At 35.1% G+C, this 15,000-nt stretch overlaps 4 protein-coding genes, 2 non-coding genes and 4 pseudogenes across 6 annotated transcripts in view; 9 read left to right on the top strand and 1 right to left on the bottom strand.

Moving 5' to 3' along the window:
- Window positions 1-479, top strand: part of LOC130802083 (DNA-directed RNA polymerase subunit beta-like) — a 6,066-nt pseudogene extending 5,587 nt beyond the window's left edge.
- Window positions 480-658: 179 nt separating this feature from the next.
- LOC130802044 (DNA-directed RNA polymerase subunit beta''-like) lies at window positions 659-6,851 on the top strand (annotated as a pseudogene).
- Window positions 5,002-6,851, top strand: LOC130802069 (ATP synthase subunit a, chloroplastic-like; annotated as a pseudogene).
- On the top strand, window positions 5,009-5,719 carry LOC130802541 (30S ribosomal protein S2, chloroplastic). Its single transcript, XM_057666552.1, has one exon. It carries the CDS (start codon window positions 5,009-5,011, stop codon window positions 5,717-5,719), a length of 711 nt encoding a protein of 236 aa, XP_057522535.1.
- Window positions 6,852-7,426: 575 nt separating the features above from the next.
- Window positions 7,427-7,672, top strand: LOC130802081 (ATP synthase subunit c, chloroplastic). Its single transcript, XM_057665989.1, has one exon. It carries the CDS (start codon window positions 7,427-7,429, stop codon window positions 7,670-7,672), a length of 246 nt encoding a protein of 81 aa, XP_057521972.1.
- Window positions 7,673-8,114: 442 nt separating this feature from the next.
- Window positions 8,115-9,551, top strand: LOC130802095 (ATP synthase subunit b, chloroplastic-like; annotated as a pseudogene).
- Window positions 9,552-9,556: 5 nt separating this feature from the next.
- On the top strand, window positions 9,557-11,145 carry LOC130802059 (ATP synthase subunit alpha, chloroplastic). Its single transcript, XM_057665971.1, has one exon. The coding sequence runs from the start codon at window positions 9,565-9,567 to the stop codon at window positions 11,086-11,088; it is 1,524 nt and encodes a 507-aa protein (XP_057521954.1). The 5' UTR covers window positions 9,557-9,564; the 3' UTR covers window positions 11,089-11,145.
- A 1,708-nt stretch (window positions 11,146-12,853) lies between these two features.
- On the top strand, window positions 12,854-12,941 carry TRNAS-GCU (transfer RNA serine (anticodon GCU)). The gene has a single exon. It is a non-coding gene; the product is annotated as a tRNA-Ser (tRNA).
- Window positions 12,936-15,000, bottom strand: part of LOC130802039 (protein Ycf2-like) — a 7,409-nt gene continuing 5,344 nt past the window's right edge. Inside the window, exon 1 of the mRNA XM_057665961.1 lies at window positions 12,936-15,000. This exon is cut by the window's right edge and continues 5,344 nt beyond it. Coding sequence (XP_057521944.1) covers window positions 13,981-15,000 — 1,020 coding nt within the window. The 3' untranslated portion in view covers window positions 12,936-13,980.
- On the top strand, window positions 13,760-13,840 carry TRNAL-CAA (transfer RNA leucine (anticodon CAA)). Its single transcript has one exon. It is a non-coding gene; the product is annotated as a tRNA-Leu (tRNA).

The raw sequence follows: 15,000 nt of genomic DNA on the forward strand, positions 1-15,000 counted from the left end.
TTTTGTCTCCAGCTATCGGGGATCCCATTTCCGTACCAACTCAAGATATGCTTATTGGACTCTATATATTAACGAGTGGGACTCGTCGAGGTATTTGTGCAAATAGGTATAATCCAGGGACTAAAAAAATATATCAAAATGATCAAATTAATAATAATAATTATCAGTATATGAAAGAACCCTTTTTTTGTAATTCCTATGATGTAATTGGAGCTTATCGTCAAAAAAGAATCAATTTAGATAGTCCTTTGTGGCTCCGGTGGCAGTTAGATCAACGCATTATTGCTTCAAAAGAAACTCCTATTGAAGTTCACTATGAATCTTTGGGTACCTATCATGAGATTTATGCGCACTATCTAATAATAAGAAGTGTCAAAAAAGAAATTCTTTTTATATACATTCGAACTACGGTTGGTCATATTTCTCTTTATCGAGAAATTGAAGAAGCTATACAAGGATTTTGTCAAGCCTGCTCATAGTATACTTAAATCATATTGTACCTAAGCTACGTAATTCTTCAATCCCAGCGGAATTTGAGTCTTTCGGGTTTAACTAGGATTCTAATTTGTGAAGTTTTAGGTGAATTAAGATCAAGAAAAGGAAGTTTTCGAATCACACTAACTCAACCCCATTCATTGTCGAATCCTACTCATCGGAATATGGAGGTACTTATGGCAGAACGGGCCAATTTGGTCTTTCACAATAAAGCGATAGATGGAATTGCCATGAAACGACTTATTAGTCGATTAATCGATCACTTTGGAATGGCATATACGTCACACATCCTGGATCAAGTAAAGACTCTGGGTTTCCAGCAAGCCACTGCTACATCCATTTCATTAGGAATTGATGATCTTTTAACAATACCTTCTAAAGGATGGCTAGTCCAAGATGCTGAACAACAAAGTTTGAGTTTGGAAAAACACCATCATTATGGGAATGTACACGCGGTAGAAAAATTACGTCAATCTATTGAGATATGGTATTCTACAAGTGAATATTTGCGACAAGAAATGAATCCTAATTTTAGGATGACTGACCCTTATAATCCAGTCTATATAATGTCTTTTTCGGGAGCTAGAGGAAATGTGTCTCAGGTACATCAATTAGTAGGTATGAGAGGATTAATGTCAGATCCACAAGGACAAATGATTGATTTACCTATTCAAAGCAATTTACGCGAAGGACTCTCTTTAACAGAATATATCATTTCTTGCTACGGAGCCCGCAAAGGAGTTGTGGATACTGCTGTACGAACATCAGACGCTGGATATCTCACGCGAAGGCTTGTCGAAGTAGTTCAACATATTGTTGTACGTAGAACGGATTGTGGCACTATTCGAGGTATTTCTGTAACTTCTCGGAACGGCATAATGCCGGAAAGAATTTTTATCCAAACATTAATCGGTCGTGTATTAGCAGATGATATATATATGGGTTCACGGTGCATTGCCACCCGAAACCAAGATATCGGGGTTGGACTTGTCAACCGATTCATAACGCTTCGAACCCAACCAGTATCCATTCGAACTCCTTTTACTTGTAGGAGTGCATCTTGGATCTGTCGATTATGCTATGGCCGGAGTCCGACTCACGGCGACCTGGTTGAATTGGGAGAAGCTGTGGGTATTATTGCAGGTCAATCTATTGGGGAACCTGGTACTCAACTAACATTAAGAACTTTTCATACGGGCGGAGTATTCACAGGGGGTACTGCAGAACATGTACGAGCCCCTTCTAATGGAAAAATCCAATTCAATGAGGATTTAGTTCATCCCACACGTACACGTCATGGACATCCCGCCTTTCTATGTTATATCGACTTGTATGTCACTATTGAGAGTGAAGATACTCTACATAATGTAAATATTCCGCCCAAAAGTTTTCTTTTAGTTCAAAACAATCAATATGTTGAATCCGAACAAGTGATTGCTGAAATTCGCGCGGGGACATCTAACTTGAATTTTAAGGAAAGGGTTCGAAAACATATTTATTCGGACTCAGAAGGAGAAATGCACTGGAGTACCGATGTGTACCATGCACCCGAATTTACATACGGTAATGTTCATCTCTTACCAAAAACAAGTCATTTATGGATATTATCCGGAAGGCCGTACAGATCGAGTGTAGTCCCCTTTTCGCTCTCCAAGGATCAAGATCAAACGAACATTCATTCTCTTTCTTTCGAACAAATAGATATTTCTAACCCCTCAGTCATTAATGATCAAATAAAAGAGAAATTATCGGACTCTTTTAGTAAAAAAGAGGATAGGATTCCTGATTATTCCGAACTTAATCTCATATATCCTGCAAAAAATTCTGATTTATTGGCAAAGAAACGAAGAAATAGATTCATTATTCCATTTCAATCGAATCAAGAACGAGAAAAAGACTTAAGGTACCGTTCTGGTCTCTCAATTGAAATACCTATAAATGGTATTTTTCGTAGAAATAGTATTTTTGCTTATTTCGATGATCCTCGATACCGAAGAAAGAGTTCGGGAATTACTAAATATGGGACTACAGAAATGCATTCAATCGTTAAAAAAGAGGATTTGATTGAGTATCGAGGAGTCAAAGAATTTCGACCAAAATACCAAATGAAAGTAGATCGGTTTTTTTTCATTCCCGAAGAAGTTCATATCTTACCCGGATCTTCGTCCATAATGGTACGCAACAATAGTATCATTGGAGTAGATACACAAATCACTTTAAATACAAGAAGCCGAGTGGGCGGAGTGGTCCGAGTGGAGAGGAAAAAAAAAAGATTGAACTTAAAATTTTTTCTGGAGATATACATTTTCCTGGGGAGACAGATAAAATATCCCGACATAGTGGCATTTTGATACCACCAGGCAGAACAAATTCCAAGGACTCAAAAGATTTGAAAAATTGGATCTATGTCCAACGGATCACCCCTACTAAGAAAAAATCTTTTGTTTTGGTTCGACCCGTAGTCCCATATGAAATAACGGACGGTATCAATTTAACAACACTTTTCCCTCAGTATTTGTTGCAGGAAAGGGATAATGTGCAACTTCGAGTTGTCAATTATATCCTTTATGGAAATGGCAAAGCCACTCGAGAAATTTCTGACACAAGTATTCAATTAGTACGTACTTGTTTAGTATTGAATTGGAATCAAAATAAAAAAAGTTCTTCTATTGAAGAGGCCCGTGCTTCTTTTGTTGAAGTAAAAACAAACGGTATGATTCGAGATTTTCTAAGGATCCATTTAGTGAAATCCCATATTTCGTATATCGGGAAACGAGATGATCCATTATCAGAAAAAAATGAGGGATCAAATCATACCAATATGAATCCATTTTATTCCATTTATTCAAAGACAAAACTTCAACAATCATTTAACCAAAATCAAGGAACTGTTCGTACGTTGTTGGGTATAAACAAAGAATCTCAATTTTGTATAATTTTGTCATCATCCAAATGTTTTCGAATAGGTCCATTCCCATCCAAAGGTGTAAAATCTCACAAAGAATCAATTCAAAAAGATTCCCTAAGTTTAATTAGGAATTCGTTTGGTTCTTTAGGGACAGCCCTTCCAATTTCTCATTTTTTTTCATTTTACCATTTAATAACTCATAATCAGATCTCGGTAATTAATTATTTGCAACTTGACAATTTAAAACAAACCTTTCAACTAATTAAATTTCCGTATTATTTAATGGATGAAAATGGAAAAATTTATAATCCCGATCCATGCAGTAACATCATTTTGAATCCATTAAAATTGAATTGGTATTTTCTTCATTATAATTTTTGTGAAGAGACATCCACAAAAATTTATCTTGGACAATTTGTTTGTGAAAATGTATGTATGACCAAAAATGGACCATACTTAAAATCGGGTCAAGTTATAATTGTTCAATTTGACTCCGTAGTAATAAGATTGGCTAAGCCCTATTTGGCTACTCCGGGAGCAACAGTTCATGGTCATTATGGATCAATCGTTTATGAGGGGGATACATTAGTTACATTTATATATGAAAAATCGAGGTCTGGTGACATAACGCAAGGTCTTCCAAAGGTGGAACAAGTTTTAGAAGTTCGTTCCATTGATTCAATATCTATGAATCTAGAAAAGAGGATTGATGGTTGGAACGAACGTATAAGACGAATTCTTGGAATTCCTTGGGGATTCTTGATTGGGGCTGAGCTAACTATAGCGCAAAGTCGTATCTCTTTGGTTAATAAGATCCAAAAGGTTTATCGATCACAAGGGGTGCAGATACATAATAGGCATATAGAAATTATTGTACGTCAAATAACATCAAAAGTCTTGGTTTCAGAAGATGGAATGTCTAATGTTTTTTTGCCCGGAGAACTTATTGGATTGTTTCGGGCAGAACGAACGGGGCGCGCTTTGGACGAAGCAATATGTTATCGAGCTACCTTATTGGGAATAACTCGAGCATCTTTGAATACGCAAAGTTTTATATCCGAAGCGAGTTTTCAGGAAACTGCTCGAGTTTTAGCAAAAGCGGCTCTCCGGGGCCGTATCGATTGGTTGAAAGGACTAAAAGAAAATGTTGTTCTAGGGGGAATGATACCTGTTGGGACCGGATTCAAAGGAGTCGTACACCATTCAAGTCAACATAAGGGTATTCCGTTGAAAACAAAAAAAAAGAATCTATTCGAGGGAGAAATGAGAGATATTTTGTTTTACCACAGAGAATTATTTGATTCTTATCTTTCAAAGAATTTCTGTGATAGATCAAAACAACAATGATTTTTGGGGTTTAATAGAATAGATTCATCTTTTTTATCTTTTATGTATTTGTTATGGTTATTTAATTTAGTAATAAAAAAATTAGTAAAAAAATAAAGAAATTCAAAAAATAACGAAATAGAAAGGAATTAATGGTTTGCGTTGTATATCAATGGCCAATCCGTGGTAGAAAAGAAGGTTCCCTTGGAACAATTATTTATTTCAGAATACCTCATCTCTTTATTAAAAAAATAAAAAAAAGAGAAAGTGTGGGGAGAAATGACAAGAAGATATTGGAACATCAATTTGGAAGAGATGATGGAAGCGGGAGTTCATTTTGGTCACGGTACTCGTAAATGGAATCCTAGAATGTCGCCTTATATCTCTACAAAATGTAAAGGTATTCATATTATAAATCTTACTAGAACTGCTCGTTTTTTATCAGAGGCTTGTGATTTAGTTTTTGATGCATCAAGTAGAGGAAAACAATTTTTAATTGTAGGGACAAAAAATAAAGCAGCTGATTCAGTAGCATGGGCTGCAATAAGGGCTCGCTGTCATTATGTTAATAAAAAGTGGCTGGGGGGTATGTTAACGAATTGGTCCACGACAGAAACGCGACTTCAAAAATTCAGGGACTTGAGAATGGAACAAAAGACAGGGAGACTCGCTCGTCTTCCAAAGAGAGACGCAGCCGTGGTGAAGAGACAATTATCTCACTTGCAAACATATTTGGGCGGGATCAAGTATATGACAGGATTACCGGATATTGTAATCATCGTTGATCAACAAGAAGAATATACAGCCCTTCGAGAATGTATTACTTTGGGAATTCCAACGATTTGTTTAATCGATACAAATTGTGACCCGGATCTCGCAGATATTTCGATTCCGGCAAACGATGACGCTATAGCTTCAATTCGATTAATTCTTACTAAATTAGTATTTGCAATTTGTGAAGGTCGCTCTAGCTATATAAGAAATCCTTGATTCATAATAAAATCAAAAACGGATTTGCTAAGTTCTATATCGGTTCCTATATCCTGAATCTCAAAAACTAGTTAAAAACTTGGAATATGATATTATTTAATTTTATTTAATTAATCGGTATTTTAAATAGAAAATTAAAGTAAACAAGTCGAGAAAGCGATGGTTGAATCAAAATAATTTTTTTTTTAAGTTATATTTCTGTCAGAGGACAATATGAATATTCCATCATATTCACTTAACACACTAAAGGGGTTATATGATATATCTGGTGTGGAAGTAGGCCAACATTTCTATTGGCAAATAGGAGGTTTCCAAATTCATGGTCAAGTACTTATAACTTCTTGGGTTGTAATTGCTATCTTATTAGGTTCAGCTGCTATAGCTGTTCGGAGTCCACAAACTATTCCGACTGGCGGTCAAAATTTCTTTGAATATGTCCTTGAATTCATTCGAGACGTGAGCAAAACTCAAATTGGAGAAGAGTATCGTCCTTGGGTTCCCTTTATTGGGACTATGTTTCTATTTATTTTTGTTTCGAATTGGTCAGGGGCTCTTTTGCCTTGGAAAATCATACAATTACCTCATGGGGAGTTAGCCGCACCCACCAATGATATAAATACGACTGTTGCTTTAGCTTTACTCACGTCAGTAGCCTATTTCTATGCGGGTCTTACAAAAAGAGGATTAAGTTATTTTGGTAAATACATTCAACCAACCCCAATTCTTTTACCCATTAACATCTTAGAAGATTTCACAAAACCTCTATCACTTAGTTTTCGACTTTTCGGAAATATATTAGCGGATGAATTAGTAGTTGTTGTTCTTGTTTCTTTAGTACCTTTAGTGGTTCCTATACCTGTGATGTTTCTTGGATTATTTACAAGTGGTATTCAGGCTCTTATTTTTGCAACTTTAGCTGCAGCTTATATAGGCGAATCCATGGAGGGTCATCATTGATTAGTGTTAGGAAGAGTCTATCGTTTAGTTTAGATCCAGGTAATATATCTATGTATCAAGATATTCTATCAAGATAATCTATGTTATCTAGAACATATAAATGTCAAAATTCATACAGTCTAACCGGAATAGAAAAAAAAAGATTCGAGCGAGAAGTGTAAAATAAAAAAGAAAAGAAGGCGTTGGTTAGTAGAGAGGGGGTGCCGCAGGTATGTGGAATCTAATGACTATTTAAGTTAATTCTTGCAGATTAGATGGTTCGAAGAATGATTAGAAAATCCGATTGAATTAAAAATAGAATCGCCGGTTTACGTTATTGAAGAAACATATGTATATTTTATATTAGAGATTGGCAAGTTATATATGAATGAATATTTCATTTGCCCTACTTAAATTTCTTAAATTTCGGATACCAAACTGAAGTCCTTCCGTTTTGTTTAGGACTGCGAATTGAATGAATAAACAGATCAAATAACGAAAAAGATCGAAGAATGATTAATGATTAGAAAAAATAAATGGAAAACTCGGGTTGTATTAATTCAGAAAGACTCAACAAATAGGAACTAAAAAAAGATTAAGTCTTTCTAATGATCGAATGATTCAATAATATTATTATTTATTATTTCAATTTGGCGTTTTTATTTTAGTTATTTCGACTGGATGAATATTACTAACGGAATAATTAAGTCCTAATGCATTGGTTGATTGTATCATTAACCATTTCTTTTTTTTGTGTGTGAGGAACTTATCATGAATCCATTGATTTCTGCCGCTTCCGTTATTGCTGCTGGATTGGCTGTAGGGCTTGCTTCTATTGGACCTGGAGTTGGTCAAGGTACTGCTGCGGGACAAGCTGTAGAAGGTATTGCGAGACAGCCCGAAGCAGAGGGAAAAATACGAGGTACTTTATTACTTAGTTTAGCTTTTATGGAAGCTTTAACAATTTATGGATTGGTTGTAGCATTAGCGCTTTTATTTGCGAATCCTTTTGTTTAATCTCAAAAAAGAAATATGATAAATACATATTTCTTTTATAGTCTTGGATTTGCAGGTTGCTTTTTCACATTTATAGTAAAATATCGCTCCTACACAATTACTCATTCGTTGCGAAAATAACCCACGGGAAGGACTTATTTGAGGATGAAGAATTAGTGTTACCCACTCGCTTTCTTCCTTCCTTCCCCTTCGTAAGTTCCAAGGCGAAGTCTTGCAACAAAGGAGGTATTTCGCAATTCGCATGAAACCTAGTACCTAATTAATATTAAGAATTCTATTCCAAAAAATGAAGTATTATTCTTATTGGAAATTAGGGAATCTCAATATAAAATAAATAAAAAATAATTTTTCAAAACTTTTTTTATTTATTTTATATTTATTAAGTACCAACGAAGTGAAATAATACAATGATTTTTGTAGTTTATTTATAAGAGGAGATCATATGAAAAATGTAACCGATTCTTTCGTTTTCTTGGGTCACTGGCCATCCGCCGGGAGTTTCGGGTTTAATACCGATATTTTAGCAACAAATCTAATAAATCTAAGTGTAGTTCTTGGTGTATTGATTTTTTTTGGAAAGGGAGTGTGTGCGGGTTGTTTATTTCAAAAATAGGTTGGATTCAACCAACTGTACCTCTTTTTGTCTTTATAATTAAAGCGAAATTCTAAGGTGCATGATTTCACGAATGACTTCTGAATCAATAATAAATAAAGAAATCATATGTAAGAACCATAGCATTTCGTGATTTGTTGGGAAATATACTTTGATTCTCTATTAACCAATAATGTAGGACCATTAACATGGTTAAAGCTTAAATTGTTTGAAGTCGAAGCACAGCAGGGTATTCTTTACTACCATTATATTGATACTTAATACCGAGACGTATTTTAAAATCGTTATAAATTTTTCGATATATAACACTCATGTCGATAAAAAGATTTGAATCCTTTTTTTCTTTTTTTATTGGTATTGGAAAAAGGTTTATCCTTTTTATTTACTTAAGAATATATTTTAAGTAAATAAATGCCAAAGGCTGAGTCGACGACCTACGTATAAAGTAAAAAAAAATTGGATTTGAAGAAAAAAAACAACTTTGCTGACAATTACTTAATACTTATATTTAATACTTAAAATATATAAATATATTTCTATTTTTTTGTTTGGGTCAGAAGAGTCCTCCAAATATTCTAGTCTTGATTAGTGATTCGTTTCCATTTTTTGTGGAACATGACCAGAGAAGAGAGGATAGGTTCATTACATTCAAAAAAGGTATGGAAATTTGCCCGAAATAATTGAAGTAATTGAGCGTGAGAGCCAAATGAATTGAAAGATTCAAGTTTGGTTCGGGAAGGGATCATGAACGTTTTGAAATGAATGGAAAGATAATCTACTTTCATTAAATGATTTATTAGATAATCGAAAACAGAGAATCTTGAGTACTATTCGAAATTCAGAAGAACTACGCGGAAAAGCCATTGAACAGCTTGAAAAAGCCAGGGCTCGTTTAAAAAAAGTCGAAATGGAAGCGGATCAGTTTCGAGTGAATGGATATTCTGAAATAGAACGCGAAAAAATCAATTTGATTAATTCAACTTATAAAACTTTAGAACAATTAGAAAATTACAAAAATGAGACCATTCAGTTTGAACAACAAAAAGCGATTAATCAAGTCCGACAACGGGTTTTCCAACAAGCCTTACAAGGAGCTCTAGGAACTCTGAATAGTTGTTTAAACAACGAATTACATTTACGGACCATCAACGCTAATATTGGCATGTTTGGTGCGATGAACGAAATAACCGATTAGTCCTTCTATTCGATTGTAGGTATTATTTTTTTGTTTCCAATAATAAAAAAAAAAAAGAAAGAAATAAAGAATTAAGAAAGACTCATGGTAACCATTCGAGCAGACGAAATTAGCAATATTATCCGTGAACGTATTGAACAATATAATCGAGAAGTAAAGGTTGTAAATACCGGTACCGTACTTCAAGTAGGTGACGGCATTGCTCGTATTCACGGTCTTGATGAAGTAATGGCAGGTGAATTAGTAGAATTTCAAGAGGGGACAATAGGCATTGCTTTGAATTTGGAATCCAATAATGTTGGTGTTGTATTAATGGGTGATGGTTTGCTGATACAAGAAGGAAGTTCTGTAAAAGCAACAGGAAGAATTGCTCAGATACCTGTGAGTGAAGCTTATTTGGGTCGTGTTATAAATGCCCTAGCTAAACCTATTGATGGTAGGGGTGAAATTTCGGCTTCGGAATCTCGGTTAATTGAATCTCCCGCTCCCGGTATTATTTCGAGACGTTCCGTATATGAGCCTCTTCAAACCGGACTTATTGCTATTGATTCAATGATCCCTGTAGGACGTGGCCAGCGAGAATTAATTATTGGGGATAGACAAACTGGTAAAACAGCCGTAGCCACAGATACGATTCTTAATCAACAAGGACAAAATGTAATATGTGTTTATGTAGCTATTGGTCAAAAAGCATCTTCTGTGGCGCAGGTAGTTACTACCTTCCAGGAAAGGGGAGCAATGGAGTACACTATTGTGGTAGCCGAAACAGCGGATTCCCCCGCTACATTACAGTATCTGGCTCCTTATACCGGAGCGGCGCTGGCGGAATATTTTATGTACCGTGAACGACACACTTTAATCATTTATGATGATCTTTCCAAACAAGCACAAGCCTATCGCCAAATGTCTCTTCTATTACGAAGACCGCCTGGTCGTGAAGCTTATCCAGGAGATGTTTTTTATTTGCATTCACGACTTTTGGAAAGAGCCGCTAAATTAAGTTCTCGTTTAGGTGAAGGAAGTATGACTGCTTTACCAATAGTCGAGACCCAATCAGGAGATGTTTCGGCTTATATTCCTACGAATGTAATTTCCATTACAGATGGACAAATATTTTTATCCGCCGATCTATTCAATGCTGGAATCAGACCAGCAATTAATGTGGGTATTTCTGTTTCTAGGGTGGGGTCCGCAGCTCAAATTAAAGCTATGAAACAAGTAGCTGGTAAATTAAAACTGGAACTGGCCCAATTTGCAGAATTAGAAGCCTTTGCCCAATTTGCTTCTGATCTTGATAAAGCTACTCAGAATCAGTTGGCAAGAGGGCAACGATTACGTGAATTACTGAAACAACCCCAATCAGCTCCTCTCAAGGTCGAAGAACAGGTATTGACTATATATACCGGAACGAATGGTTATCTTGATTCATTAGAACTTGAGCAAGTAAGGAAATTTATTGTTGAATTACGTACTTATGTAAAAACTAATAAACCGGAGTTCCAAGAAATTATATCTTCTACCAAGACATTTACTGAAGACGCAGAAGCCCTTTTAAAAGAAGCTATTCAAGAACAGATGGAACGCTTTCGACTTCAGGAACAAGCGTAAAGAAATCCATCCCTCTGAACCCTCTGAATTTTTTGTATTATTAAATAAAAAAGAAAATACCCTTTTTCACATGGATATCTAAAAAAAATATATGGAAATAAATTGCGTCCAATAGGATTTGAACCTATACCCAAGGTTTAGAAGACCCATGTCCTATCCATTAGACTATGGACGCTTTTCATTCCGATTTTTCGGATTTTTTCTTATTTTGTGTTTCCAAAAAAGAATCGGATTGTATGTGATGGGAGATGTGAATTTTTTGTTTGAATTGCGTATTTAATTCAATGATGCATTAATTAATACAGAATGGAGCGGGTAGCGGGAATCGAACCCGCATCGTTAGCTTGGAAGGCTAGGGGTTATAGTCGACGTTGATTTATGAATTTTAACGTCTCTAATTCAAAACCGAACATGAAACTTTGGTTTCATTCGGCTCCTTTATGGAAAAAGGAGCAATTCCCAGACCCTAATCTAAGGCGGGAATAAAATTACAAAAGAAAAAATCACCCATAACATCTATGTCAGTTTTTTGCATGAATGCATTCAATTCAAAACAACTTACTTTCTAGATGATCCCTCTAGAAGAGGCGATTCTAACAATCTTTCTAGTTACTTCGTTCTCTATTTCTATTTGAGAGAATCCTAAGGAAAAGTCTTTTGTTTCTACCGAGCTAAGCTAAAAAAAGAAATATGTTGATTGAAGCCTCTAGTAAACTAAAGTCATCATTTAATAGCTATTTTGCTTCTCTATAAAAAACTAGAAGATTTAGTTACGATTAGAAACCCTTTTTTCTATCTTTATCCATAGATCTCTTCCTTATACTCATTCAATTGGAAGTATTCATCCAATTCAACAAAATTTTATGTTTCGTAACTTCATAATCCAAAAATTCCACTTTCTAATATAATTGAGTTTTGGATCCAAATCACGAGAATGTATAATTTTCCTCAATTTTTTCATTGAGAGGGAAAGGATTAATTCCTTTTAAGAAATAAAGTTTTTGATCGGAATAGTAATCAAACCGGTAGACCCCTTAACTATTAAGGGGTTAATAGAACGAATCACACTTTTACCACTAAACTATACCCGCTACAGTTGGATTATTGTATCCAAATAAAACTTTTGTCGAACACTGAAATTGGATGTAATCAAGACAGGATTCGAAAAGAATCATGAAATTTAGAGTATTGACACTTTTTGTAGGAGGATTTTATGAGTTTTAATCAGATTTTAAAAAGTTATAGTTAAATAACTAAAAAAAAAAAAGTTCTATTTTTTCTTGAAGGAATTTTTTATGATCATTATCAACTAAATCATTTTCTTTATTCTATAGAATCCCTAGAATTCATTAAAACAAAAAGGGCCTGGCGAGGTATTGATCAGGCCAGGCCGTGGGAATCAAAAAAGAGTCCCTTTCGGGCGAAGAAGTATTTAATTAAATATTCTATTTTTCTATTAATTAATATTAAATATTCAGTCTTTTTTTTTCTTTTTAATTTTTAATATAATTATGAAAATTTCAAATAAAACTTGTACTTAATGTTGTCTTACACAATACAACTTGTATATTTTGTATATATATATTATGTTATATATAATATTGTGTTATATATATATTATATATTTTGGTTATATATAGATTATATATATTTTGAATTTTTTTATTTTAGTCTAATTAATTTGAGTTTATTACATATTTTTTACATAATTTTCAAATTTTTCGAAATTTTTTATTTAATATTTGACTATTACTATTTTCAACGGGGAGAGATGGCTGAGTGGACGAAAGCGTCGGATTGCTAATCCGTTGTACGAGTTATTCGTACCGAGGGTTCGAATCCCTCTCTTTCCGTTTCCATTGATAACTGAATCTTATTATTTGATTTCTCTTTTGAATTTATTCTATCTTTTTTTTTTCAAAATAGAATTATACAAAATAGAATTATATATAATTCTATTTTGAAAAAAAAAAAGATAGATGAAAAATAAAGCAAATAACCCCTTTTTAGTCTTATTCTTCGCGCCCTATGTGTGATAGCATCTACTATACCAGGAATATCAATGAACCCGATTATTACAATTGCTCAGGATACCCTTTTTTAGCTTCTAGAGTCTATTTCTTAGTTTAAGATCCCTCTTACTCTTACTAACTGGAATCAAAGAATTTAGTAGATCTGTTCCGCCCAAAATGGGAATGGGCTAGGGTTATGAACTTATAATCTAGAATCTGATGATCGAGTCGATTCCATGATTATAAGTTCATTCCATACCGGACCAGAATAGGGTTATATACATGCTCATTATGAGAAGGGGTCATTCGAGCGTATCTAAATAGATACTATGTTTACATATGGATCCCCGCGTCGTTCCATTCCATATAGGATTAGGAATAGGCGAAATCGGACCCGCTTTTTACATCTCTCGTTATTTGGGACCCTATTCATCTCTTTAGGCTTCTATTGAATCGAAAAATAGGGTTGATTATCCATCTTTTTGATATATATAAGGATAAGGTATCCTCCGGATAATTCAAATCGAAGCAATTGGATGTCCGACCCTGGCCTATATGACCGATCAATAGAAATACTCCAACACTCCACCTTTGTTATATATTCCATACATCACACTAGATAGATATCATATTCATGGAATACGAATCACTTTCAAGATGCCTTGGTGGTGAAATGGTAGACACGCGAGACTCAAAATCTCGTGCTCAAGAGCGTGGAGGTTCGAGTCCTCTTCAAGGCATAATATTGAGAATGCTCATTGAATGAGCAATTCCAAGATCTCGGATCAATATTAATTCGATCCGAGATCTTGGAATTGGAATAAGTTCGGCAGCGGATCACGAAATCTTGGTGATCTTCTCTATCTAATGGGAAATCTTTCTACTCTTGCATGAATCCAATTTTCATTTCATCCGGGAAAAGCCATCTTTTTCTCAACAATGTCTTTGTCATTTGATCCAATAGTGTTCCGTTAGATAGGAACAGATTTGATAAATACTGATAACTCTCGGATAGAGTATTAGAACGGAAAGATCCATTCGATAATGAGCTGTTGGTTCTAAGCCATCTCTGGCGATTAATCAACAATTCAAAGTGCTTTTCTTGCGTATTCTTGAGAAACCAGCGTTGAAATATAGATATAGGAGGATTCATTTGGGAAGTAAGAAGCCCCTTTGATATCTCTGCATCTGCAAAGAATTCACGATGTGAAAACACAGAGCCAAAGGGCTGATCTTTGAATAGGAAAAAGAGTGGATCTGAGGGGTCCCAAATGAATTGGCTTATTCGAAAAAATCCCTGTTCTTTGGAAAATCTATCTCGTGTCTGGTACTGCATGGTTCCACTCTGCAAGAACTCCGACTCATTCTCTTGAAGCTCATCCTCTTTATCATAAATGATCCGCTTGCCCCGAAATGACCCGGCCCAATAGGGAAATCCCAATTCATTGGGCCTTTCGATACAATCAAATAGAAAGCCCCAGGGGTTCCATATTCTAGGAGCCCAAACTATGTGATTGAATAAATCCTCCTCTATCTGTTGCGGATCGAGGGCTCCTTCCCCTTCTTCCAATTCCGATTCGTATTTTTCATAGAGAAATCTATGATCAAGGATAGAACAAGATCCATTTTGCATCATATCTAAAGGATCCCTTAGTTCGGACCGAAGAAACAACGTCACTCGATCATTCTGACTGCAATCTTTTTCTGTCCGTGAGGATCCCACCAGAGCGCCTTCTACTTCTAATAGGCCATGAACTAGATAAGAATCATTCTCAACGAGTCCATAAGAAGTGATCCCATTTTTTTCATCGGGTCCGGGTAGAGACCAAAGATCTTGAGCGACCGATCCGGCAGAACAACTCAAAAGATAAAGAAGTATCGTTAATTTCTTCATGCTCGT

This window comes from Amaranthus tricolor, chromosome 16, assembly GCF_026212465.1.
Source record: "Amaranthus tricolor cultivar Red isolate AtriRed21 chromosome 16, ASM2621246v1, whole genome shotgun sequence".
NCBI classification, from domain to species: Eukaryota; Viridiplantae; Streptophyta; class Magnoliopsida; order Caryophyllales; family Amaranthaceae; genus Amaranthus; species Amaranthus tricolor.

Coding starts and splice junctions, on each gene's coding strand:
- LOC130802541 (XM_057666552.1), top strand. CDS start 5,009: ATGACAAGAAGATATTGGAACATCAATTTGGAAGAGATGATGGAAGCG.
- LOC130802081 (XM_057665989.1), top strand. CDS start 7,427: ATGAATCCATTGATTTCTGCCGCTTCCGTTATTGCTGCTGGATTGGCT.
- LOC130802059 (XM_057665971.1), top strand. CDS start 9,565: ATGGTAACCATTCGAGCAGACGAAATTAGCAATATTATCCGTGAACGT.